This window comes from Gymnogyps californianus, chromosome 15 (assembly GCF_018139145.2).
Source record: "Gymnogyps californianus isolate 813 chromosome 15, ASM1813914v2, whole genome shotgun sequence".
Lineage (NCBI taxonomy): Eukaryota > Metazoa > Chordata > Aves > Accipitriformes > Cathartidae > Gymnogyps > Gymnogyps californianus.
The window spans coordinates 6,913,873-6,941,608 of record NC_059485.1 but is presented as its reverse complement, the minus strand read 5'-3'; the positions used below and the strand labels follow the sequence as shown (position 1 = coordinate 6,941,608).

Genomic DNA, 27,736 nt, shown 5'->3' with positions numbered 1-27,736 from the left:
AGCTTTTTCTTCCCCCCCCCAAGCATTTTCTTTTTCATTATTTTCATGGTTTTGAGTTTCTCAAGTTTACATATTCAATCTATTCTCAAAAAAATCAGGGAAGGGAAAACCCATGCAACACAAAGGCCTATTTTTCTCATAAAACACATGACTCCATGAGCTGTGGCTTTCAGAAAAACCTCAAATCTACAACATACAAGATAAGGATCAACGACTGGTAGCATTCTTCATGCCTTTAAGGACACCAATAGTCAAAGCAGATAGGTTTCCTGGGTAGGCTTGCCTTTAGCAACACCACCCCAATCTAGGCAGGTGTGTGGCATAAATAGAGAGAATTTATACTGTGAGGGTTCAGTTCTTCCAAGATGTGAGTTTAAGAGTCTTCAACACCAAGTGGAACAAAGCCAGAAATAGCTGAGCTGGGCAGGGGTGGTAGGCTAGAGGCCTAGTCTACTGTCTAGGCTAGGCTAGAGGCAATGTAAGAAACAGGAGAAGACAATTCATTTAAAATTAGTAATTTCTACACACTCTATTTCATTGACATTTTTATAGGGGTGGGGGAAACCCTCACAACTTCTTCACAAAACGGCTATTCCATTTTTCAATCAGCATCATGGACCTCATTCCCACATTCAGGAATTATCTAGACATGTTTTCTGAAATCACGTTTGTTGTGGTGTCTTTAGAAAGAAGTGTTTTACAGCTTTGCTGGTAAAACACAGCAACCCAAACTCACTGGTACTTCAAGTCTCAGATGCACATACCTCCACTTGAGCATCATCCCAGTCATCCAGACGGACCGACTTCACTTTGCTGACTTGGGGAATATTGCGATGGATTCCTGAACAATTCAAGCAGATGAAGATCCCTAGGCTGTGGGATGCCCAGTCCGGGTCTGAAAGGAAGAAGGAACGGGAGAATTGCGCTTGACTGGTCTATCGGATTCAGCACAGGAGGAAGGAGAGACAGGGCAGGGCAGGACAGGACATGGCAGGGGAGTTCAGGAGTCACCAGGTCCGAGTTCCCTGATTTTAAAGGCATCAAATAAATATACAAGCAAAATAGAGATATGTGCTAGTTTATATCGATAGTAATACAAATTAAACTAACAATTAACAGATTTGCAATCTCAAGTGCAGCTGTTATTCGCAAAAATCCAATATACAGACAACTGCATATGCCCAAGGCCTCCAAAACTCACTCTGTGCTCACACAAAGAGAAGAGATGAATGTCCATCTTTCATCAGCAAATCCCACCCAAGCACTGCGTGGAACAGAAATTGCACAATTAAAACAAACAGCTCAGGGAAATCACTATGCTGCTCCCTTGCCTTGCTATTTTTTATTTTATTTTATTTATTTTTTACAGTGGGAGTGCTCCACAGAGAGACTTTCCTCCCACAGCTACAGCTGCCCGGCAGCACAGCCCTCCATGCCAGGAGGTTTCCAGCCCTTGCCTTAATGGAAAAACGCTGCCAGTGGCAGCTCTGTACTTTCTCTGAGCAAAACCATGCGCTGTTTACAGCCCTGAGCTGACGTCTCACACAAAGCACTTTTAAACACAAGTCCCTCGCCTCCAAATTCCTCCTCGGGAGAGGCATTGCCTGAAGCACGGGGAGGCAGAGAGGAACCGGAGGAGGGCAGGGGCTGGGGGCAGGACACATCCACCAGTGTCCCTGGCACTGCCTCGCTAATAAAGCCGATACAGGGATCTTTGTTTGAACTCCGACTAGCAAATGTCAGCGCCTGCTGTTCCAGCTGCGCCCCAGCAGAAAGAGCTTCCTTGCAAGTCACCAAGTCAGCCACTAAATCCTCCACCTCCCCACAACGGAGGTCCCTTCGCCCCATCCTCCCCCAAACCCGCACGGGTGGGAGCCCCCCAGCCACCCCATCACATCAGGCTGTCAAGGGGTAAGGGCAGGTCTTCCCTTCTCACAAACTGTCGTCATTTGTTTATTCCCCCGCAGTAATTACACTAAACACTCGCTCCTCACAGCGCAGCAATTATTTATAAAAAGCAAGGGAACGTGCTTTCTCCTCCTTATACATATTTAATGGTCTGCCTATGTCAGTGCAGCGGGAGCCGGCCGGCGTGGGGCAACGCAGCTCCTCTGCACGGGGGTATCAAGGTCTGCTACCAGCCCCTGCCCACGGGGATGGCCACCAGCCTCCAGCTGCACACCCTAGGGAAGACAAATTGGCTTCCCCAGAGGTGGTTGTGCACAGACATAAACCCAAGAGCTAAATGAGCAGCCTCATCAGATGTGGCTGGGTGCCCACCCAGGAGAGGGGAGCAAATTCCCAAGCTGTTACAAGTCCCATCAGCCACAGCTCCCTTGGCACAGGGCTGGGACCAGAAGCCACAAATAAAGGTGGGTTTTTTTCTGTTTCACATGGTCTCCCGTCCTCATGCGAGACCCCGACGACTACAGCTCAGGCCTGGCAAATATAAAACCAGTCAAGTCATTCTAAGCGCACCACAGGGGCAACCAAGTGCTGCCCACATCCAGCCACGCCAGCGAGGACACGGGGTGCTCTGCCCCACCAGCCCCAATCCTCACACCCTCACCCCACTCCTCCCACGAGGACCGGGTGACTTGCCTTCGCACCACATCCAAGGTCAGGCACCCCCACTTATTCCGATCACAAAGATCGCTGCCAGTTATTGGGTTATAGGTTGGCAACAAGAATCAAGAGTTTTGCACGCTCATGCACGTTTCCGTGCTTTAACTCCTCATGTTGTCCTCTCCCATCTGCAAACACGTGGTTGTATTCAGAGTCTGGGACCTGCCAAACTTCCTACCACAAAAATAGTCCAAGGTGCAGCACTGCTGCCCTGTGGTAGCCCAGGACCGTGGGACCAAACAATGCGAGTCAGGCGAGGTGAAAACATCAGGGCCTCTTGTTGAAAAACCCATCTCTGACTTCCACACAGAAGATCAGGCACGAGGAAGGGCGAGAGGGTCTGGAGGACAGGGCAGCCACAGAGCAGTGGCAGCGGTGAGGAAGAGGAAGCTGTGGCAGCGAAGTCTGGAGTCGGGAGCTAACGTGGCCACCGGCTCCCTGTGCTTGGTGCAGCTGCTCCACACTAACCGTGCTTCAAGCCTTCCCAGCGTAATGAGATCTGATCAAAGCAGTGCCCGACTCAGGGGAATGGGTATCAAGGTATGCATTGGCCTCCACAGGTTTTATCGGGAGCCCCAACGTTTATGTTAACAGATTTATCTTAGGCACGCAGGTGGATTTCTTCATACTGTCTGCAACTTCCTAGACTCAGGTTTCCAAAGTCCTCTCAAAGAATTAACCCCTCTGCTGCCTGCACTGCTGTGTGTGACAGGACCAGGAGACATCACACGTTCCTCCAGCCAGGGATGAGGACACGTTTGGGTGGAGGAACATCCTGCAAGAAGATCCTCAGGCTCAGACGGAGGAGACTCCAGCTCCAGTGGACACTGAGCCAACTCATACCCAAGCTGTCTCTTCTTCATGTGGGTAAACAGCACCTCAAGCAACGGGTTTCAATCACAACTGGGGCTTTAAAGCATTCTCCTCACACCAACACTATTTTCTTTAGACTAGACTCTTAAACATGCTTCCCTCCTGCTCCACACCATGTCAAGCCATGTCTAATTGACAAAGCAAAAGCTGGACTATATCATAGAATCATATATGCAGGGTCACATGTGCATGGTTTCCAGAAGATGACAGTACTTCAGAGGAGCAGAGATGACAGGGTCAGTGGTGACCCAACCCTTGGAAGGGATGCTCTCAGTTTGTTCAGTAAAACCACACCTGCTAGCTATCTCCTCCTGAGCACCTTCCTTTCAGTGTTTCCTCTCTTGCCAGACCCAAGCTCCATGTCCATCCAACACCAACAGCATCCCACACAGCAAACTTCGAGGAGCACCCTGACAGAGCTGCACATTTCATTTGACTCACCAGACCCAATACCAGCAGTTCACATTGCTGCCGTATATTAATAGCAACTTCCCCTTCATTGCTCTTCTGGTTTTAAAAATACATATCTCTTAAATCCAAATCATGCGGCAAGGGTGGATGGAAGAGTTGTAGATGCTCGGCTGGTTGTGTGCTGCTTTCCTGACAGCCGCAGCCCAGAACTACACAAATTTGGCATTTGTTTTTAGTGCCAAAGGGAACACCAGGCAGGAGGAGAGTTCAAAGGCCTCAGGCACTGAATTAGCCCCATCCAAAAAATTGCTAAGTAGCGAAATCCCCCAGAACCGACTGATCTACCAGGAGGAGTCTCTCTGAAATGTCACTGTTAGAATAATTTATTAGAGATGTCTCATGGCTCTTGCTCTCCTGGCTGAAGAGATCTGACTGAGAAAGTAAGCCAGCCCAGGCCCTTCCCGGACTTTAGTTGAAAGCCAAAGGAATTCTAAGCATCATTTGAACAAGCCAGAGGATTACAGACCCACACGAGCCCCCGGGCTGGTAAAACCCTGTGACCGCCCGCCCCATGCCACCGCTCTGCCTGTGGACAGGAAGGAGGAGGGTGGAGGATTCCCTGACCCCATCTTCTGGAGGGCTCTGCCAACGCCGCTTCCCCTTCTCACCCACTCCCTGCACTTGTGACACCATTTTCGAAGAAACCTAGCTATGAGACCACTACACCCACACATCTTCTGCAGGAACTGGTGACAGATCCCCACGCAGACGGCTGCTGGCCAGGGCGAGCACCCACTTCTGCAGGGATGCTTTTCCAAAGCCCTTTTGTAAAGTTTGGGGCTGTCGGTGGCTATGGTGCTCCCCAAGCACGTCACAGCCCCTCTCTCTTCATTTCTGCTCTCCAGCATAAACGATGTGAAAAATTCTTAGCTCAGGAACTTGGCAGATAATGCCAGCCATCTCCGACCTCAGCATAATCACAGACTCCAACCCTTCAAATGACTGCACCATTGCTTCAAGATAAGACAACGTCTTATCAAGCACACGAATAAATTCACATAAGCATCTTCATATGAGATAAGTGAGTTTTGGGGCAGCACCATTAGTTTAGTGAACCGGTGACCCCAGGCTGCACGGCTGGCAAGCTGAGGTCTCCATAGCTAGGTGAAGACGCTAGGTATCAAGCATCTACCTTGCTGCTAGGTACTTTAACAGCTGGAACACATTCTCCATGCTGGACATTACTGGGGAGTTCAGTAATTTTATTTAAGCCATTTTATCTGGGCAGGGCCCAAAAAAGTGCACCGAAATGGCAATATATCATAATCTGGACCTTTTGGGCACTGCCCAAAAAAGATTTTTTTTTTTTCCCTAAGCCTCCAGAGTTTCAAGCAAACAGCAGTGAAGCCTAATGAAAACTCTCTGGCATGCTTAAGTTCCACACAAATGACTTTATTCCATTATTTCAAGCCAAAAGGAATAAAGACTAACAGGGAGCAAGGGGAATATTAAACCAAATACACTGTTGTAAGTGCAGAAAGTCTTTTATCCTGCAGCATCATTGCTCCAGAACAACTGATGCCAGCTCTAGAAGGCTTTCACTGCCCAGTGTGGTAAAGATTTCTGGTCACTTATAAATTGATTATAATGACTTTCAAAAGAAAAACTTGATGCAACTTCATTTTAAAAATTAAATAAATAAACAAAGCTAAACTAAACTCAGAAGAAGGGCATTGGGGTGGTATTTTCCCATCTCGTTCATCTGAAAGGGAAGGCACAGCCAGAGATTAGAGAAGCATCCAAAGCAAAACTAAAACACTTGGGCAACACAGCTAAATTCAGAAATTAACTTCCCCACCCAGCCCCTTTTGCCACCACAAGCCCCAGGAAAACCCAGTGCAGGGAACAATGAACTCTGCAGCTTGAACCCAATGTTACTGAGCATAAGGACAGCCCACGGAGGAAAAAATGAAGGCTGGACCCAGAAAAATAATAAACAAGAAGAACCAACATAAGACATAGGACAATTTATACAAACCAAAAGGAGAGTAGATTGGAAGTGGGATGGCAGTGGAGTTTTTTTTTTTAAATAAATAATCAATATTTCCTGTATCCAGAATATAAACATAGAGTTCCAGTTTGCAAATCCCTAGATGCCATCAACTCAAGTAAAATCACATGAAGTAGGGCGGTAGCAGGCTCAAAGTAGCCATGAGACAAGAGCAAGAACTCAAGAGTCCCAAAACTTACTCGGATGTCCCCACTCCACCTTTTGCCTCAAACCACAGTTATCCCTGTATATAGCACAGTATATTGCTGACAAAGACAAATACCTGCGAGAACCTGGCCAATGCACGGCAATACCCCGTCAATGCATCCTCCGGCACACAAACGATGGCCTGACCCTTGATTAGCTGCGCAGCTCCATCCCTGATACACCGGCTGGGTGGGAGCTGGTGTTCTGTTGGGATGGAGATTCAACAGATTTTTCTGATCTTTCTCCCCTGTTTGAGGTGATAAAGACTAACTAGAGGGGAGAGGAGGACCTCTCAAGGTAAGCAAAACCTTTTTTACCCTACACTAGAAAGGTAACTCGTGCTCTATGATACAGGATACAATCACAGGGATTTTAGTGCAATCAACACAAGCAAAAAGCCTTTTCTGCTTGCTGCTCAGCTGCTGCTGATTTCCTAAATGCCCCAGCCAGGAGAACCTCGTGTTCAGCACTGAAGTTCTGTTGCTATTTACTTTGGGGAAAGATTAGGAGGTTAATAAACAGACTCTGGTCATGCATGTTTAAAAATAACAATAAAAGACATTAAAATTGAAGCCAAACAGCCTCCCACCAACACTCGTCTCTAAGTAGGAAAATTTTTCAGTGAAGGCACTAAACTTGCCAAGGTCTTTTTATTCAGCTGGCAGGTCTCAGCAGCCCCCTCTGCTTGCTGTCTGCAGCCCACGACTGTGCTGCAAGCCAGGCATCAGGACCGGACAGAAAACACCATCACATTAAACCTCCTTTGTTTCAAAAAGTCCTTTTCCCTGCAGAAAGTGGCATCGAGCTAAACACAACTGCTGTGGGATTTTTTTTCCTTCTTAGCCCTCCAATCTCCTTATGCCCAGAGAGAAGGGCTGGCAAATTCCTGGGGGGGGAACACTATTTAAGTGAGAGGACAATGGAGGTGCGGGAACAAGTTTCCACTTTTAGCTTGAAAACGAAAAGCCCGTTTCACGCCATTAGAGCAGCGAAGCTCTGGAACAGCTTTCCAGTAGGAGGTAGTGGGGGCAAGAGAGAGAACTAGCTGCGAGGCAGAGCCCCATCGCTCCACAGAGGGGATGGGGAGATGTCGCTGCAGATGACAGCACGAGGCAGGACCCGATGACTCAGTCAGTTGTCTTCCCGATCTGTGTTTTTAGGACCGGTGGTTGGATAGGGGAAGGAGAGGGTTGAGATCAAATCCTTTCAGTGCCCCCCTTAATTCTGACAAAATCAAGCGATGCCCAGCACTCGTGTGTTTCCCTCTAATCACCACCCTCACTTCATGACATCAAGGGAATGGAAAAGCTTCACCTGCTTTAGAAATGAGAAGATGCTGGGCCTGCAGGAAAGGTGTTTACAACCACCTCAGCCCCACACCACCCACACTCAGGCTTTTATATATTCTGTTACGCCAAAATACCAAATCTGCTCAGCTTTGCAGCACAAAGCTCCGACACCAGACTCCTCTCCATCGTGCGCCTTCTGCTCTTCCTCCATCCCTTATCCCCTCTGAGCCTCGGGCACAGAGGCCGATGTTACCCAGGGTCCGTGTCCCAGTAATCCATCCCAAATAAGAGAGATGAAAACGACAAAAACTGCTGCTAGAGCGTTTAAACTGCAGGATCGCTTTGATGGGATTTCCACTTCTGTCTTCAGAGCCTCACTGTCCTCCTACAATGTAAAATGATTCTCGCTCCATGGAAACACAAGCCTAAGTCACAGAAAAATGGAGTAAAGGGAGAAATACTCAAGGTCTTGTTACACCCTGAGATAACCATCCGTCTCATGATGTGAGGAAAGATTGCCTGAGACAAAGAATCATTTAGGGGGGGAAAAAAAAAAGGCTGAAATGCCACATTAGTCTTGGAAAAAAGATTATTCTAATACATGGAGAGCCATTACACACCAGCAATTCAGCAAGATTGCTCAGTTTGCACTTAAGACTGCATTTACCATGCTGTCTTCACTGTGCAAGCACATCTTCAAACCCACCAAAACAAACACACTGCAAACCAACATCCAGGACCCTGACTCCAACACAGAAGTATGTAACGACAGGGGACCCCATGCCCCAGATAACGACTTTATATTACAGTGGCTCCTACCCCAGAATTCAGTCCCAAAGATGTAGCTAACGCAATCTATTCATTACAGATGGATGACATTTTTGCAACTGAAACATTTTTTATTCAAAACAACCTTTCACTGCAAATTAAGGTTTTGTAAAGATATAATTAATAAAAACCTAACCAGAAACTTAAAAAAAAAAAAAAACAACAAACCTGCAAGTGAAAAATGTAACCTCCCAGGTTTTTTTCCACTCTGATTTTCAGTTTCTGCTCTAGCATCCTTTCTGCATATCCAGTTGTTGTGGCCAGGGACACCGTATACATGTTCTCCATACCTAAGACATGCCCTCAAAGCCTGGGAGGAGTTTTTGGAAGCTCTGCTTTTGCACAAGAGATTTCTCTGCCAAACATACATGCTGGTCCTGGGGAAGACACAGACCTGACCTTCCTGAGCATCACATTCAATACCACGTTCCACCCAGCTGCAAGTGTACATATCCTGCGCACAAACCAGGGGAACACACGTCTTGAACATAGCAGCCTTGCTTGCAGGACTTGGCCACTTAAATAATCCTCAGTCACGATTAAGTGGCAAATTCTGGCCCAGACCCAGGCAATCAGCAGGTTTTGCCTAGATCTCCCCAAGGAGATGCGATGACCCTGCAGGGGACAAAGTTATTTACACAGCCTAGGAGGAAAAGCGCTGCCTCCCCGATGCTCCCTGTCCATCCCGAGCTTTGATTTTTTGCATGGTCACAGCTTAGCCGCAACAATGCCAAGCTGCACACTGTTTTGCATCAGAAACCCAGGTTTTTGTCACACAAGTACGTAATACCTGGGACAAGCTGTTACTTCAGGTCTATGGCTACTGAGCCTCACCCAAATGCCAGAACACTAACAAAAGAAAACAACCTTTTTTGACAGCATGGAAGAAAAAAAACTTCCACTGACTAGCTGATTTCTGAAACAAATATTTCCAAGAGCAAAAGAAAAGCCAGCTGGCTTCCAAATACACAAATTAAAGTGACTAACAGAGAATTTTCCCCTGTTACATTTCTGACCCATCCTATTCTTTGTTATCAGTATCCCTGAGCTAAATGGCTACCTCTTATCATGGATCCTGTATTAACTGGGGATTTCAGGGAAAGGAACACACCCACCTGAGAATCAGCAACAATAAATCAGGGATCTTGACCTTTGCCTCCCCCCAGCTGTACCAGATCGGCACTATGACAATACACACATGTGGGAAAGCACAAGTACGCCCTGCTTTCCTCATCTTCTGTTCATTCCCCACCCTCCCTCTTCTTTCATTCTCACTTTACTTTCTCTGCTTTGGTACTTTTCCAGTGTCTAGCTGTCCACCCAGTTCCAGCTCTCACCTTTATCTTCCTGTGCATCCCACTTCTCGGCAAAGAACATACTGGTACCCCATTCTGGGGGCTCTCTGGACACCTATCCCGCATTATCTCATACCCAGAAAGACCTGGCCTGCCACACCTGCCCAGGATGAATAACAGAATTCAGCCTGACTATTTTATATATTATCTACAGACACAAGTTATATATCTTAACTTACGTTAAGTAGCCTATGGCACGTCAAGTTTATTGTCACTGCCAGGCAGACGAGCACATTACAGCACCATGAGTAGCTCGTTTGCCAAAGAAACTGAAGCAAAGTGATCACTAAAAAAACTGGGTGGACAAACAGAGATCCAGTCCCAGGGAATTAAGGCCGTGACAGTTCAGAAGAGAGGCTGAATGGTATTAATATAGCACATCTCGTGTTACAAAAGACACTGGCCCAAATTCTCTTCTCCGAGTTTCAGATTCACTAAGACATCTCTGCATGCAAATGTCACCAAAAGCAAAATATGGTTTTGTGGTTTTACAGCCCATTTGGAGCCTTTAACAACAACCCTCTTTCCCTGACATGGGCTATTTTACTGACCTACAGCTTCACCTCCACCCTGCTGATGCTGAGAAACTTCCCATTTTGCAGAGGGGCTTTATACTACACGCAGGGCAAGGGAGAATTACCCCATTGATCTGAATGGCCCAGGCTTGTAAAGTCTTCTCCGGGAAGGCATAATTTAGGTAGACACCTATTCGGTGAGCCCAAGCTGTGCTCAGCAAGATACCCCAAAGGTGGGTTGGTACAGTCAGCCAGCAACACCAGCCAGCAGATGGGTGGGAGCAGGCAGAGCAGCGCAGCGCTGCAAAGCAGTTCACACTATGCAGAAAGTTCTTTGTCCTTTCCAGCTGGGTACCGGCAGACACAACGCATCTGAAAGTGAACGGAGGTGTAGACTAGGGACATAAAACCATTGGTAATGGTACGACCCGGATGGTGGTATCCAATAGATCTTGAAATCCTAAATAAATCAATAGCTGGATAAATAAGGTTCACCTGAGGTGTTGGATTTTCCTTAACCTATAGAATGACAGACACTGAAAAGGACATCCTTTCCCTACACCTCTTCAGAGCCATCCTGGCCAACCTAATACAAATTTAGGTGTTTCTATATGGTGATTTTTTAAAAAAAAAAGAAACTTACTTGCTATGTAATTTTCTAAGATTCTTCTCAAAGGCAGGTCCCACCACACTATGCAGATCCTGCTCAGCAAGAGCAAAGGCTTTCCCATGCTCACACCCCGACCCCAACAATTCACCATCCAAAGGGCGAGGAAGATGCCCCTAGCTCAGATTCTCTCCCCTCTGCGCACGAAGAGGACTACGGACATTTCGGCCCCGTCCTCTGCACGGCGTGAAGCAGCGCGCAAGGCAGGCACCCATCGATGGCACGATGGTCAAAGGTGGGTGGGCAGGATGCCCACGGCAATGCCTCTGGTTCCCCCCCCAGCTGTTTGCTCACTGATAGGGCAGGAGCAACGACAAAAGCCAGGCTGTTCCCGAGGGGACGCGGAGGACAAGCCGCCTCCAGCAGCACAGGGCACCCCCCCGGGCAGAGCCCCCAGCCGCTCGCTCGCTGGCTGCCGGGTTAACGACACCCGGGCTGCACTGCAGACCGCGGGGACCTGCCGGGGATGACATCAGCGCTGCCACAGCCGGGCGAGAAGCCGGGCCGGGAGGGGGATACCTCGGCCGGGGCTGGTCCGCGGGTACCGCTACGGCGCATCCCCATCCCTCCACCCTGCCCGGGAGCATCCCCGCTGCATCCCCCCCGGCGGTCGGGGGAAGTCGGGCCACCCCTCTTCAGTGCCGGGAGAGGACGGACCCCCCCCTCTCCGCCGCTGCCTCCATGCCGTGCCGTGCCGTGCCGTGCGGGCAGGTGCGGCCGCCGCCCGCGCCCCCGCGCCCCCCGCCTCGCCCTGCCCTTACCCGGGGCGGCGCAGTCGGCGCACGCCGCGTTGCCCGGCCGCTGGAGCAGCTCCAGCAGCGCTTTCCTGCTCCTCTCCTTCGCCATGGGGGCGGCGGGCGGGCGAGCAGGCGGTGCGGGGCTCCGCTCGGCTCCGCCGCGGCTAAGCGAGCTTCATGGCGCGGGGCGGGGGGCGCTGGCGAGGCGGGCGGCGCGCCCGGGCTGCTCCATGCGGCCCCGCTCGCCCCGCGCAAGGTGAACGCCTCCGGCGGGCCGCGCCGCCGCCGCCGCCGCCGGGAGGGGACGCGCCGGGGCGGCTTCTGCCCTGCACGGCTCCTCGCCCCGCCGCCGCTGCCCGCTGCCGGAGCTGGAGCCGCCCGCCCGGGCACGGCGCCGGTTCCGCCTTCCGCCGGGCCCGGGGGGGGGGGGGGGGGGGGGGGCTGGCGGCTTCCCTGCGCCGCTCGCCCGCGACCTCCAGCGGCCGCTCGTCGCCGGGGCGCCCCGTCCCCGTGGGGGGTCCCCGACCGTCAGGGCATCCCCCCCCCCCCGGGTGTCCCCATCCCCAGGGCGCTCCCCATCCCCCAGCGATCCCTTCCCAGGTTTAATCTGGGGTGTCCGTGACGCGCCCTGGCCTCGCTGCCCGGTGAGGGGATGCTCTTGCCCCCGCGGTGGGAGCTGGCATGGCCGTGGGGAGGGTGGGGGCCGGGGGTCTTTGCCTCAGGGAGGTTGCGGCTCGGAGCACCCCAGCCCTCGCTGGACAGGGCCTCGCTGCTCGAGCACCTCGACGGGTTCATGAGCAGTGCTTTTGGGGCGCCTCTTTAACGTTAGCATCTTTCAGGGGTACTCGTAAACGTTTAACTGGTACCCACCCGCACTCAAACGCTCCTCCTTCACCGCTGTCCTTCCAAGCACACATCGCCACTGCCTTCCACGTCTGCACCTTGGCACGCCTGTCCTCCGAGCATCTTCCCATGCTTTTCACACCCCTCCACGGTGTCGAGGGAGTATCAGGGGCGAAAACACCCCTGGGCAGGGTCACAGCTTCCCCATGTCATCATGGCTGTGTTGCTGGGACCGAGGGCTGCAGCCACTCATGCATCTCATGTCACCTACGGGCAAGGCTCCTGTCCTTGTTTTACCAGCTGAAGGACTAGAGGGTGACTCAGGGGGGTGACGTGGGAAGCCTTTGGCCAAGGAGGCATTCAGAGCTGTGCCTCGTAGGCTGCTGCCCTATCCCTTGCTGAAACCTTCCTCTCAGGTATGGGTCACAGGCGTCTGCGATGCTGCTACAGCCTATTTGTGGTTCATACAGCTCTGCTTATGGAAACTTTTTTGGTTGTGCAAAGCAAGTCCTCCATTCAAATCGTCCATCTCCGCTTCCTCCAACAAAGCAGAGCACCCTCCTGCAAAGCTCAGCTCACGCCGTTCATGCTCCCCACAAGGTACAGGGCGTGCACGAGCATCTGCAGGAGGAGGGTGCCAGTAGCTCCTGCAAAACTTCCACAACCAAATCACCATCTTGGTCCTGCAAATGTACACAGATGTGAGCAGGTTCCAGGGAACACTTTGTGGGAGAAAATAGCACACACCCTTAAATACAGGCAGAATCATGGCCTGGTACATTTACAATGCCCCCCTTGCCTGGAATACGTTTTCCTAAATGACCTTTGCATTTGTGCTGTCAGACAAGCGACTGTAAACAAGTTGATTTTTGACTGTTTTAAACTGATGTTGGACTGTTCCTTGCTGACTCTATGCATCGTGTTGGGGTTTGCTGGTTTTACGTGTGTAGGTTGATGATGTCTGGAAACTCGTTCCCACACTTACCAAAGGCGTAATCCCACACACAGGCCTTTTGTGGAGAAGTTGAGCTGCTGCATCCAGACTCTCACCTTCTTCAACCTCCGAGTCACTAATACTAACCTGGAGCAGAGCACTGACTTCTAATATCCACTGAGTAAAACCAGTTCCAGCACGGTATCTTAGCCCTAATCCTCCACACCCATGCTATATTCAAGCTTGTCGGTGTAAATGCTTACAGGATCAGAGCTTTACCTAAGTCCAAGTTAGGTTAGGTTTTCATTTGCACTCTGGCTTTTCCTGAATATGCACTTGCTGAATTCTTTGTGCGATAGCCAGGATGCTGCACATCATCATGAACGTACTGAGGGCAGGGGCTGGAAGGAGGGAGGGGGATTGGTTTTAAAGTCTCTGTTTAGCTTCCCATTAAGACTTATTGATTCTCTTAATTTTTTGTTCTCCTGGTTGCTAGGCAATCCCTCTCTCTCCTCCGCATACTGGAAGCCAGGGCTGCAGACAGAAATTTATATCTTGTAATAAAATCAAATCTAACAGAGCCTGTTGTAGTGATGAGAGGGAAGCGTTTCGTAAAGGACAGGCAGAGCAGGAGAACAGGGCCAGCAAGGGTGGATCAACAGCGATCCTCGGCATTGAAGTCCCATCACAATTACTCCAGACTTCACAGCAGGAAACAAACAGCCCACGTGGGTGGAGGGGACGTGGAGAGAGAGGGAGAACAGTTGGAACTAAATGAGCCAGAATTGAAGATAAACTTTTGTTCAGTGGAAAATCAAAGGCTTGATTGAATCTCACATGTACGAGGGTATCTCTGTAGACTTACTCCTGGTTTATCCAAGGTTAAGAGCTTGGGTATTGCTCCAGCGTTGTTCAGCACAGTGCTGATCCAGGGCAGGCAGTGAGGCTCTCCTGATGGACATTGGCTCTTAAGGATTGTGATTCCTGGTGTAGGGCAGGGACAGCGTCAGAGTTCGGCATCCCGCATGGGGTAAAGGGCGAAGGTTGCCCCAGCAGGGCTGGCGGAGGCTGCCGGGAGGCTGACGGCTCCTCAGGCTTGTCCACGTCAGACCGTTCCCTCCTGCCTGTGCCCGCAGCAGCTGACACCTTGTCTGAGCTTTTCCCCACATTTTGCCTGTGGGTATGACCTGTCAGGGAACGCTTAATGAATCTGCTCCTGCTTCTCGCAAAGTCTCTGGCCAAACTCTCCGGAGACCTGTTGTCACTGCCAATACATCATCCTCATTCAGATGCTTTCTGTCTCTCCGCTGCTAAATGACTTGTTAAGTCTGATATAATGTTTTTATACATATGTATATAAATACTTACATATTTATGTGTAAAATGTGTTTGTTTGTAAACACGCACACTTTTAACTCGGTCTTTTCTAAATCGCAACGTTGTTGCCTTAGAAACAGACATTATTAATGCGATCTCCCGAGGTGCTAAGCACAGTGGCAGCAAGGGCAGCCTCTGGAAATGCCAGACTCAGGTCAGGGCAAAGGATGCCCAGAAATTCCTGGAAACTTTTCCATCATCTTTGTGGTGAAGCCCTGAAAATGCACAGACATAACTATACCTTCTCCTTGTGCTTCCATACTAGCTCCTTTCACCCCGACACTGCCTTGTTTTGTTAGGAAAGAGCTGTTTACACTGTTTTTTGGTTAATTTTGCAGCCCCAGCCCTGAAATCGCTAAATCAATGTCACAACCATGCAAGTAAAAGGGTGTTAAACCCAACCCTTTATGTGACCCAGGAGTGCATTCACAGCGTAACATGGGGAAGCATTACAAATTCCTGTGTGAACAGCAAACCTTAACAGAAATATCAATAATTCATGCCACTGCAACTGCATTCAAGCAAAACTCTCTGGAGCAGTAGGTACACCAGGCTGGATCCCTTCAGCTTCCTCAACATTATAGGGGAGGCAGCTCTTGCAGCTGGAGGTTGATGTGAACAAGCCATAGCACTGGCCACCCGCACCTATGCTGAAGCGGCTAGTTTCCGTTGCAGTATGGTTTCCTGTTCAAAAGAAAAAAAAAAAAAAAAAAGAGAAACTGAAATCCTAGAGGTTTTTCTTTAAAAAAAAAAAAAAATCTCTTATTTTCTGGGTTATTCTGTTAAATCAAGAGTGGCTACAGCTGGGAGGGAGGAATGCCACAGAGCAGAGAGCTCAGACCAGGGCAATTAAAAACTCTTGGAACTGAAAATCCAATATTGATGCCAACTTTCTCTGATTTTGAGCAAATTGCTCTATGGACCCTGTGGGATTTTTCTCCTGTAGAACAGGGAAAAGCACACTCACTGCATCTGCATGGTTAGGATGTGTTGGTCAAGTTGGAGAGAAAATGATGCAAGGGTGCAGAAATAACAGACTGAAGTCCTATGTCTGCAGAGCTGCTCTGCACCTGCACTGGCCCTCACAGAAGAAAAGGCATCGTGCAACTCTAGAAGTGCCTCACTGTGGAGTAATTTGCAGATCAGGGTTTCATTACATTTGCATGGTGGTTAACTCTTTTGCAAAACCCAGTGTTAGTGTGAAAAAAGGGGAGTCCTTTACTCCCATCATTTAATAGCCGTGCAGGTAACATCATGTACGCCAGACCACAGAGACCCTCTGTAAAGCAGAAGAAATGGGGAGAGTGAGGACAAGAAGGGGGTGCAGAGCAAAATCTCTCTGCTGATTGACTTAAACACCATTTTTTTAGGCTTCTGCAACACCTTGGAGCTGAGAACTGCTCTCTCACAGCCACGCCGCAATGAGAAGGAAAGCAGCTCCAACCACTTTTCTGAGTCTGCCCATCACGTGCTCAGGACATGCTTTCAGGTTTTTTTCCGCCTGCACTCTGGCCAGGCTCGCTGCAGCGATGGGCTGGTTTGGGAATCGGTGTACGGTTGCAGGGGCTGCTTAGTCGCTCTGACGGGGTGGTTGGGAGCCAAGAGACATCCTAGAGAGCAAGGGGGTAATCAATAGCTTGAGGATGTTGGATATTTGTACGTCTGCTCTACAATACACAGGGAAATCCCAATGCAAGAAAAACCGCGCTGCAACAGTCCCGTTGCTGCTGTACCGAACCCATTTCGTACGGTGTAAAATATGACGTGGAGGGGGCAGCTACCAGGCACCCGACTGGAGCTATGCTGATTTCTACCACCTAATGATGGGCTCTCTTCTGCTCTCAGAGAAGATGAAATTAGACCAATGAAGTCAATAATTCACCTACGCCAGTGGTAGACCACTGCTTTTAGCATTATTCCTGATTTATACTAATTAAAAGACTTAGGCCTGGGGAAGCTCTGTATGGAGAAATCCAACATATGTGTGAAGAGATTCATACGTCAGGGTATCAGCTCCTCCAAGAAAAGTCAAAGTGATTATTCGGAGCAGGCCATCATCAATTCAGCCTGAGTCAGAGACAGCAGCAGGACAGGTTCGACGTGCAAACCGCAGGGCAAGCACTTATCATGGAAATTGCTTTTGCTCAATTCCAATAATTTAATCTCTTCCTGGCTCAAATGGCTCATCCTTCCAGGAACAGCTTGGAGACATTCAAGCGGGAGACTGGACTGCATGATGTCCCGTTGCAGGGTGGAGATGGAAGCAGCCCAGCCAACTGCTGCCTGCTCTGGGGGTCCTGGGAACCAGTGCCTGCTCCTGCCAGGGACCCAGCGCAGAGAGGATGACAGAGACGCTATAGGCAGGACCACAGGACAGAGGGGCTGAAGCCCAACATATCACTTCTGGTCTGCAAGTCTCTGCAGCAGAGCCCGAGTCCCTCAGAAAGAAGACAAACCATTTTAAAAGGGCACAGGGGAAAAGAGAAAACAGTGCAATTATAGGTCCCAGCAGTCGGTCTCGTATCACGGACTGCTGCCTTCAGCTGCTGGTCCGGCTCAGACATCTGAGACCACATCACTTTCTGTAACACTGCTCAGCTGTGATTTGAATAAAGCATTAGATGGAAACAAAGCTGTGGTTTTTGTCTAGAAAGAGATTAGAAATGATGGCCTGAAGGAAGCTGCTGAACAGCTGGAGATGGTAATTGAGCCTCCCCCCAATTAACTTTGTCCACAGAAAGTTGAGGACCATGTCCTACCCTTCCTCTGGCTGCTGACAGGACTGTTTGGATGTCACTGCATGCCTCCTAAAAGCTCCCACAACATCGAGATACAGAGCATGCTGCTCACTTATTTGTTTATTTCAATATGCTTTGCCAAAGAAAAATCAGCAAAGAATTAATTAACAGCAATTATTTCTAGCAACAACAGAGCAGCCCTGCTCCAGAAGCCATGAAAACAACATCATGAGACCCCTGTGGCCAAAAAGCCTTTATAAACAGGTGCAAAAATAAACAATTTTATAGCAGGCTATAAAAAGAGCCCAAGCCAGGTTGGGGAATGGCAGGAGAACAGCCATTTCGATGGCTGAGTCGCAGCAGCCACCCAGGTGACTTTTGAGAAGGAGCTTTAATAAACAAACCAGAGCAGAAACACCAACCTGAGTCAAAGAACCAGCAGGACCAGGTTATTGCTGCAATCGAGGGTTTACTATACCTGTCACTGTGTGTTATTAGTGCTGCTAAAGTGATTTACTGTCTAAGTCAGTCCAACCGATTAGAGCTGTGATCTAAAGTACTAGCCAGCTCCGGTTTCAGTGATAAACATCACCTCCCCCCGCCTATTACTTGCTAAAATAAGCTGAAATAAAGCCATCAATCCAGACATCTCTCTGCTCAAATGAGTCCTTCTAGCTGGCACCACCACACCTGCAAGTCTCCTGCTGTGCACGCTGAAAGGATGGAGGTAGATGTTCCAGACACACTCTCATTTTTCACCCACCTGGTTCTTTTTCAGCAGCCAGTGAACTCAGCATTTCTGTCCCTTTGACCAGAGCTCACGCATCTCCTATCGCCAAAGCCCTGCGGTGACCTGGTTCCTGTTACATCTCTGTGCTAAACCGAAACCCACGCTCCGCTCACCTGTACCATTCACACTGATGTCTGTGCACACAGACTGTTAACGCCTGATCCGTGGCATCGCCTGTGCTCTCCCATACAGACACTGGTCTGGGATCGGGCTGCACACACCCAGTACACATACACCTCTAGATCAGACAGAAATTTGAATGCATAGAGAGAGGGGGACAGACTTATGCTGCCTTAGCAACGGCTCTGAGCATGCACACACATGCCGGAGATGTGCCAAACAACAGGCACACCCTGGAGTCTGTGCTCTGTAAGGGCTGGGTCGCAGCAATGGATGGTGAGGACGAGGGGTTAAAGACAGCCTGCTAAATCCATGGGTTGAAGTCAGCACAGCCTAACTCCCACATTCACACTAAAGAGCAAAAGCTGAGGGAGGCAACCCCTGCGATGAAAGCAACCAGCCTCATTACACCCCTGGGATTTCCTATTTGGTACTTGTTCATGGAGATGTGAAGACTCATTTATCAACGGGAGGTTTTGCTCCTGCTTGGTTCAGCACCCTGAGTTACCAGCAATTTTCTCAGCACTGATCTGATCCGCAGCTTCTGTGCAACTCCTGGGTGGCAGCAGGAATTTTTTTCCCATTTGGGTCTGCCTGCCCAAAAACTGGCTTCCTCAGCGGGGTGAAATCCTTTTGACCATTCAGAAAGCCATGCTACCATGGGGCTCTCAGAGCAACCCAGAAGGAAAAGCCCTCTGTAGATTGGCAGCAGATTGCTCCTCTAAGCAGGCTGCAGCACCCAGCATCACATCAAATCCTCAGGGCAGTCCTGGTGTTCCAGATTCTGCAGTGCTATCGTTCTCCTGCCTTGTCCATTAAGGAGAGATTCAGTGCTTCCAAACCCTGCTGAAACCCAGAACGCGGTTTGATAACAGAGGAATGTAAATAGGGCAAACAAAACTGGGCCTGACTCCCTTGCAGAGCACCTCCTCCCATGCGACTGCCTTCCCACATGCTACCCTTGATGAGCAGCTTTGCAAGCAAGATCAGGGCCAGGTGTGGGAGCAGGTTCTTGCTGAGCAGGGCTTGCTAGCAGTGAGGAAACTAGAAATCCTCCAGAAATCAGAGCTGTCAACTCCTAGAAGGTTACTAAAATAGTCAAAGGACTCAGCTGCCCAAAGGGGCTGCAGAAGCACCTCCCACCGCCTGCTTTTTAAAACGATCAAGGTGAAGTTAAAAGCCTGGGTCATTCGGAGTAGTCTCCTTGATTTCTTCACCCCCCTGCTGTCTTTTTGCAAGGCTGCTTTCCACCACTGCTCCTATCAGAGTTTGCCATAATTTATAAGGACCTGAACAGAAAAGCATCTACAATACTGGGTGGTTTAAGGTATTGCTCGTTACCAGGCAGCAGGACACACAACATCCCTCCCACATCAGCGGGAACCTACCTTACTCTGCATGGGAGCTGGGAAAGACTGCTTGTGCAGACAGCTACACATCCCACCAGAGGTGGGGAAGCACGGGACAGTAAGGGCTGGATTCAGTCCACGAGATTTGATGCACCTGAACTGTTTTGCACGCACAGAGATAACTGTGGCCTTTGTTGGGCTATATGGTGAATGCCAGGGTTGTCTGGTGTGTTTTTCATCCAGCCAAGCCCAGCAGGAATCTGCAAGCGTAAGATCGATGCTCCTGCTAATGCAAGTCCCAAGATCTCCTGGAACAATGGGAATAAACAATCCAGTGGTGAAACAGTCTGTGCAGTGCTAGAGAGAGAGCACAAGCATCACAACCTCTAGGAAGAGCCATAAAAACCTGTCCCTGTATCATCATCAGTCCCGGGAAACAAAAAATGCATCAAGGTCTATCAAGGCCTCTGCACACACGCATTGGACTTTTAGGTGACTTTCTATGAAGCTCCTATTTTGAGCAGTGATCAGTTATGCATTTCAAGCCATATGGCACCTTCATTCCAGAAGGAAGGCATTTTGTCTTGAAATCTGTAAGCTAGAAAATCTGCTGCATCCTGATGGAAATGCAGCATTGCCAGCTATTCACAGAAGCAGAATCATTAAGAGAAAAAAAGAGAACCAGGATAAGATTAATCAGACATCCAATTTCCATTGAAATACCCTAGAAGGGGAAATGGACCCTTGCATGTGCCCTTCCAAGCAGTCTTTTTTTAATTAATCTGAGTTAGAGCTTTGATTTTTGTGGGAAACCCGATACAACATGCAACATTCCCAATTTAGCAAAAAGATCTCTTCCAGAAGGGATCTCCTCCAGGCAGAAAAGTAACTAAAGTCCTCCGGGGTCACTGGATATGCTACCAGAAATGACCACCCTCTTGCATACTAGCAGAAGCATCATTCCCTTCCCAGGAATCACGGATGAGAAATGCAGAAACACACTGCTCTGCAGTGGAACCAGAACACCCAAGGCACTTTTCAGAGCCTACAGCAACAAGTGACGCTACAGACGCTTTTTGTACGGGGAGCAGGCTGCTCCTTCTCTCGTAGCCTCATCTATGCCAGGTTTAGTTCCAGCAGCTTAGTGGAAACGGCATTGCCTCCCAGTGCTCTCCAGGCCTGCTTGGAGTGAGATAACAACGGGGTGAAACTCAAGAGGTGCTCTAACCAATCTAGTTCCCTCCCACTGAGAGCGCTGGTTAAGCCAAACCTACAAAAGCGGCAGTAAGTGAAAGCTATTTTGATTGCTGCCACAAAGGGCAATTAATCACCAGCAAAGGCCAGCAACTCTGTGGTCTCCAAAGGAAACCAAGTGGGTGACTACCCACCGTAAGTGTGACGCCCAGCCGCAAGGACTTCGTGGCCTTGAAGCAGGTGGGACAAACTGGGGAGAATGCTTTGGAAGAAGACCAAGCGTGAAGGTCAGCCGGCTACACCCACTGCTTGCCCGTCACTGCGCACAACCCCAAACATTCACTTTACGGGTGCTGACAGATGCAACCCTTCTGCTCCGCCAGGTATCCCACTTCCAGGTGGCAGATGCAGCAACAGTCCTTCCCTAGCATAGAGGCACGGGCTCATTCTGCTCCTACAGAGGACTTTGGACCATGGCCCACTTCCAGTGCAAGCACAGGAGGCTCTTTGTATAGGCTTTTCTACGAAAGAATGCCTAGAGCTTTGGAAATGTTTATTAAACCCTTTCTTCCTTGTTCTGCAGGTCATTGCAGTTGTTTGGAGAGATACGCAGAGCTCAAGGTCTCGCAGGAAGACATGAGGATGGTTGGCTTGCAGCAATGTTCTCTCTGTAAATAACTGCGGTGATCAAGGTTAAGCTTTTTGTGGTTGAATGGATGCTAATCTGAGCAAAGAAAGGTGGAATTAGCGGGCAAGGCTCTCCTAAGTGCCAACACGCAAAGCTCTGCTGCCCTGGAGCTCTCTGGGGACTCCCTGGGAGGGGATCCCAAGCAGCAGGGTACCTACAGTTACCCTGTGAACAAGGCTTTGCTAAAGAAAAGCTACAGGAGAGACAATTACAACCCCTGCGCTTATCGATTTCTATTATTGTGTAAACAGCTTACATAGATCTTCACTCCAACACAGTCAACGCTTCCTCCTGCTTTGGGCTACCCCTTCCAGACCCGCACAGTTACATCCAGGCTGACAGTTTGTACATCAATCCCAGCCGAACCTTGTTTCGCAACTGCCTGCATTTCTCCAGCTCCCAGGGTTTGTCAGCAGGTGGTGCTTCATGGCAGCGCTGGGGCGGGCAGCACGCAGGCAGGCTTCTCACATGAAGATTAATGCACTTGTGTGGGACTTACCTTGCTGCCGGTGCCACGTGCAGCAGAGCAGCTCATCAACTCCAAACAGCTCCATAAAGAAATCAGTGCCCCTGACAACCCGCCTCCCCCACAGCACGCACGCCTCAGCTCAGCGTTTCCAGGCTACGGATTTTCCCAGCTTGGTGTCAGGCTTCTGGAGAGGTTCCTCCTTGGTACGGGAACAGGAAAGATAGCTATGAACTTACAGCTTTCCTTTGGGTTATACACCGCTGTCATTTTAAAGGAGGACAAACCTGGATACCACAAGCAAAGCTAAAATAGAGAGGGTTTAAACAGAAAGGCTTTAATTAATCATCTGTATGTTGGCAGGATCAAATTGAAGACCATTCTGGGACTTCTCCCAGATGACTCCGGTGTTGCAGGGATTTGTCCCATAGAGCAATTTGGGAAAATTGTTTGACCCCAGGCTCGGCATTAATGACTTGTTTTTCCACCACTTCTCAGTTGCATTAGATCTCAATCAAGATCAAGTGATGGCCCTCACCAGCTCTGAGCTCACCTAACAGCTCCACTAAACATATTCTCTTCTCCAGCTAATGCCTTACAGCCAGGAAATACGTGCTTCTGCCAATTCCCGGAGTTTTCAGCTATCCACTCACAGCCCTTTTCCTGTCCTGGCACAAAGGAGACAGCCCTGTGAAGCTGCCTCACCGTGCTGGGAAGCAGGACGAAACGTGCCCATGGATCTGGACAGGATGAGGATGTTATCTTCTCTGGGTTGGTGAAAGGTGCAAAACTCTCACCCCAGCGTTCCCTATTAGGGTGGCAATTACTATTTCTGTAGTTATTTTGTGAAGGATGAAGCGTGCTCTGGCCTTTTTGGTGGCTCAGCAGCAGAGTCAGGCTGCGCTACACAGGGTCCTGCTGCCTACATCGCTGTAACACCACAGGAGGACTCCAGGCCTATAAGTAGCACAGAGCACTGTTCACTTCAGCATGCCATAAAGTTTTTTGAAACTGCTTTTTTCCCCACCATCCCTCCTGCAGCAGGTCCAAAATTCGGGCCTTGGTCACTATGAACAAAGACAGAGTTCCCCGGTGGTCCCTCCTTCAGCATGTGATCCGAGACATTTCATTTAAATGGCAACTATCACTCCAGCTCAACAGTCAAAATTGAATCACTCAAGACTTCAAAAACTTCACCCCTTTTACTCTATAATAACCTGGAGGACAGAGTTGGTATCAATTGTCTCAGGGAAAACACGCATGTGTCTCATGAAGTAACTGTTTGGCCAAACAACAGTGCAGAGTAACATCCAAAAGATGAAACTACCACTGATAACAGCCCAGACTACTCCACCACCACTGGTGGGTTCTTTCATAGCTACCCGGGATTCACTTCACCTTATAATATTCAGGGAGCACAGAAGCATGAAATTTGATTTCTTTCTTCTGAAGATGCTGGAGATTATTTTAATAATTCTTACTTGGTATCACTGAAAGAAAGCTCTTGTTCAGTGGTTTAATATAAAGTCTTTTAATATCTGTTTCAGCAATAAAATCTCTGCTTTCTTTTCTATAAAAGGTACTAATCTCACCAAAGGACATAATTTAAACAGTAGAATGAAGTAGAATAAAAATATGCAGCAGCAAGCGAACGTTCTTTTCAAACAGGAACCCGCTCTGAACTATGTGCGGTCTGTTCAATCAGATTAGACCCAAGCAACAATTTAAATCCCAGCTCCAACCATCAGTATGAAGAGCAGAAAATGTTCTTTTACCCTTTCCTGGATCTCTGTGTGAACAGATGCACAGTGGAGAAAAGCAGAAGCAAAAGAAATAATAGTAGACAGCAGGAAAGGTGAGACGTATCAAACAGAGCACACCAAATAAAGGAGAAAGAGTGAGAGAACTGCCTTGGCAAACAGTGTGTGTATCGCTATCTGTAGGCCCTGACCCTAAAGCTTGCAGTTTGAGAGCCAGATACACAGAGAAATGATTCACTGGGTTAAAAAAAGGAAAAAAAAAAAAAAAAAAAGGCAAAAAAAAAAGCAGCAGGGGGGACATGGCAGGAAATACAGCGGAAAATAGAAAAATACATCCAGAAGATTTACAAATGTATCGTCTGCTTAAAAGACATTTCTAAGGGGCTAATAGGCCAAATTATTTTGGCTTGACCTCAGTATTAATTAAGAAAGACTCACTTGCATTAGTATATGCGAGAGAAATACCACTGGCTCTGATAATTCATGGTAAGTTATACAAACACCTGTCAGGGAGCTTAAAGACATACTCAGACCTGAATGCCCATCTACTGTATGGCCTGCTGCATCACCTTCTCAATGTACGGGCTGCTGCTACGCGTTTTGCAATGAAATACTGTATTTCTTAGATAGCTACCTTTCTATCTACCCTGGTTTTTAATATAAAACATTTGTTTTTAAAAGCATAAAATTGTCCAGTCATGTTTATATATACAGTTCACAGTCACTCAGAACACAAATAAATACCATTCCTGTCTCCACGTCAATTTCACCATAAAGACATTAACAAACCATATGGCAGCTCTACTTGGAGAAATGAATATATCCATAATGACAGATTCCCAGTTAAATGATGAAATAAAGTTAGGTGAACACGGTTGGCATGGTAAATAAAAGCAGAATCACTACCTGACTGGTGTCGGGAACTAGAAATACTCTCCCAACAATGATGAAGGTTAAAAGACTGAAAAAAACCCCTACCCCAGTACCCAAGTGTTTCCTATAGCAGGGTGAGGAGGAGATCACCCCAAAGATGGGGATTAATACCAGTATTTAATAAAAAGCAATTTGCAAGTACCACAACAGCTTTATTTCCACCTGACAAGTAATTGCTGTAAGCATATTAGTGATGCCCACATAAGATTAATCTATAGTTCAAGACCTACACAATAAAGGGGTTTTTTTTTTTGTCTTTTTAAAATAAGACTTCACTGTTCTTACAGAGACATGGAGAACACTTCAGGCAATAATTGTTTTCTCCCAGGCAAAGTGTTCTTATGGATCTTTAAGAGTAGGCTAGAGAAATTAAAAGAAAAAAGTTAAGAAATACTTGAGGAAAGCAGACAAAGGCAGTACTTTTGCTCATTTAAAAAAATCTTATTTTAGGAAAATTAAACTTTGAAAAAAGGTTCCTTCAGGAAACACTTCCTATTGCAATGTGAACAGAACGTACAATATGTACTACGTAAGAGTTATGCTTTCCATACGTGAGGAGTGAAGTTGTCTTTCTTCATTACAACTTTTCAGGTTTTGCTTCTGATTTCTCATCTATCAGATCTTTAAATCCCAATTTTTCCAGTGGTTCGTTAGCCATAAGTTGCCTAAGTTAAAAACAATAAAAGAACAAAAACATTATGCAGAACACAGTCTATAACCAAGAGAACAGTAGCATTTTCTATTTCATTTAATATTATTTACTCTAAAGAAATCCAAGACATCCATATGGAGTGACTGCCGCTCGGCAAAGCCTCAGAAAGTTCAGTTCTGGGAAAGCAACATTCAGGGATACTTTTTTTCTTAATGGTGGTTTTCCAATTAAATGTGTTGTTTCCTGATACAAGATATTGAATAAGTTTCCTCAGAAACTGACCCAACTCTTGGCTATCTTTAATTAACAGACTGCATAAGAGCTTCCTAAAATTCTACCTGTGCCATTTACCAGATTTTTAAGTGAATGTGGTTTAGAATAGCATTCATGGTGCCACTATACTTTGCTGTAGTGATTTTCAAACAGTTTTTGATTTGCAGCCTTCCTCACCACCAGTCCATGCAGTGTACGCAAGCGTCCTTGTGTTTAAGTGCACTTAATAACGCCCTTCGTGCATTTCCCAATGAGCTCCCTGACTCACCACCAAACAGAAAGCACTGCAAAGCAATGCAAGAATGGCAACAACCCTAGACAACCAACCACCGACACTTTTTTCACTTTAACTGAGGAACAAGTTAAACTTTTAACTTGTAACCATGGCTAGAAAAAAAAAAAAAAAGCTTCACATTGAGAAAGACGGTTGTGCACAGTGGAAGCTGGCCAAGTCTCGCAGTTATCCCACCCTTCGGGCCGGATATCTATACCACATCAAAAACATAAGCCAAGTAAACTGCTGAAGCCACAGAGGACACCGGTTTCTTACAAGGACACAAGCTTCCCGCATGAATGCCTCCACTGCGGGTTCCCCTCTCTTCCCCCCAAAGGGGAGCCCCGCTGCTTCCCCGCTCCGGGGGCCACCCGGCTGCCCCTCAGCCCCGCGCCGCCGGGCCGGGCCGGGCCGTGCTGGGCCCAGGCGGCCCCGGGGGGCCGGGGTACCACTTGCCTCTCCATGCGGCACTGCAGGTAGGCCATGGCGCGCTGCCGGCAAGCACCGCTCTCGTAGCCGCTGTCGCGGAGGCACTCCATGAACCGCTCCTTGAAGGCGCTGCACTCCCCTGGAAGAGACAGCGAGGGCCGCGCTACCGCCGGGCTCGGGCGGCGGCCCCGGGCCCGCGTCCCCCTGACCCGGCCCGCGGAGAGCCGGGGCAGGGCGGGGGAGGCCCGGCGCTAGGCCGCGGGGAGGCCAGGCCCGCGTTACCGCACCGAAGTGATCCAGCGGGAAGGCGCCCTTGTCCGGCGGCCGCGGTCTGAAGCTTTTGCTGCCGAAGTTCATGGCGGTGGACATGTCGCCGGCGGGGGGGGGGGGGGGGGGGGCGCCGGGCCGCGCCGGGGGTCCCTCCGGTCGCACACTCGCCGCCGGGGGGAGCCGAACACCGAGCGTCGCCAGCTCCCGCGAGCGCCGAGCGCATCGAGCGGGACACGTGACCGCTGCCGCTCCGCGGGGGAGGGCGGGGCCACGCCGCTATGGAAACGGCATTGGCATTGCTATGGCAACCGGAGAGCCTCGCTCCTGCGGGAGCGTTCGCCGGGGGCGGGGGGCGTCGCCACGGCGACGCTGCGTTACCCGGTGCCGCGCGGGCGGGGGACAAGAGTGACGTCACTGCCGCAGGCCTCGGCCACCAGGGCGGGTCACCATGGAGACGCCGCCGCTGCCCCGCCATGTTGGCCCGGGGCGGCGGCCTCCGGGGGCCGGCGGGGTCGGTCCCGCCTGAGCGGGAGGGTCGGGCCGGTGCCGTTCCCGCTGCGCTTCCGCCGCCCCTGCCCCAGGGCTCGACCAACCTCCGCGAAATAAAACGAATTCTTCTCACAACGCCGGTTTTTTTTTTTTTTTCCTGATTCACCTCTGGACTCTGTGCGCGGGAAGGGTGAGAGCGATGGTCACGGGCCGCCGGCCTGCTGAGGGGCAGGGGAACGTGGTTTGTCCTCTGCGTTTGCTCGTTGGGAAATGAAGGGAAAAAGAGCAAAACGCAGAGCCTGGTGTCAGCAAATCGGTTTATGCAGGATCCAGCCCATCCCGGTGTCCGCTGTTTCCATCCAGGAGCCAGCGGTCAGGGCCCGGGCTGAGGCCTGGCTCCTCCTGCCCCTCCACCACGAAGAACAAGTCCCTCGCCCGTCACTGCTGAGCGCTGGGGCTCGACTTAAAACACGTTTGTCAGGAGCCAGCTCTGGCTGGCGGTGTGACCCGAGAGCCCTGGGGATCAGCACACGGAGCTGAGGCCCGCCCGGGAGGCAGCATCAACTTTCCTTAGAAATCCAGCAGGATTTCGGAAGAGCC

General features: G+C 49.5%; 2 protein-coding genes across 4 annotated transcripts in view; both read right to left on the bottom strand.

The window, feature by feature from the left end:
* Positions 1 to 11,666, bottom strand: part of ADAP1 (ArfGAP with dual PH domains 1) — a 63,102-nt gene extending 51,436 nt beyond the window's left edge. Inside the window, exons 1-2 of the mRNA XM_050905836.1 lie at positions 11,582 to 11,666; positions 765 to 895 (exon numbers count right to left, since the gene is read on the bottom strand). Coding sequence (XP_050761793.1) covers positions 765 to 895; positions 11,582 to 11,666 — 216 coding nt within the window. The remainder of the gene's footprint in view (positions 1 to 764; positions 896 to 11,581) is intronic.
* Positions 11,667 to 15,365: 3,699 nt separating this feature from the next.
* LOC127022330 (cytochrome c oxidase assembly protein COX19) lies at positions 15,366 to 26,770 on the bottom strand. Of its 3 annotated transcripts, none has more exons than XM_050905856.1 (4): positions 26,665 to 26,770; positions 26,405 to 26,516; positions 25,301 to 25,414; positions 15,366 to 15,395 (listed from the first exon to the last, which is right to left on the bottom strand). In XM_050905856.1, exons 1-3 carry the CDS (start codon positions 26,744 to 26,746, stop codon positions 25,327 to 25,329), a joined length of 282 nt encoding a protein of 93 aa, XP_050761813.1. In that variant the 5' UTR covers positions 26,747 to 26,770; the 3' UTR covers positions 15,366 to 15,395; positions 25,301 to 25,326. The 3 variants fall into 3 exon arrangements, with proteins under 3 accessions (XP_050761813.1, XP_050761812.1, XP_050761811.1); XM_050905855.1 differs by lacking the exon at positions 15,366 to 15,395 and adding an exon at positions 24,076 to 25,109; XM_050905854.1 differs by lacking the exon at positions 15,366 to 15,395 and having other exon boundaries at positions 24,076 to 25,414.
* Positions 26,771 to 27,736: the final 966 nt, after the last annotated feature.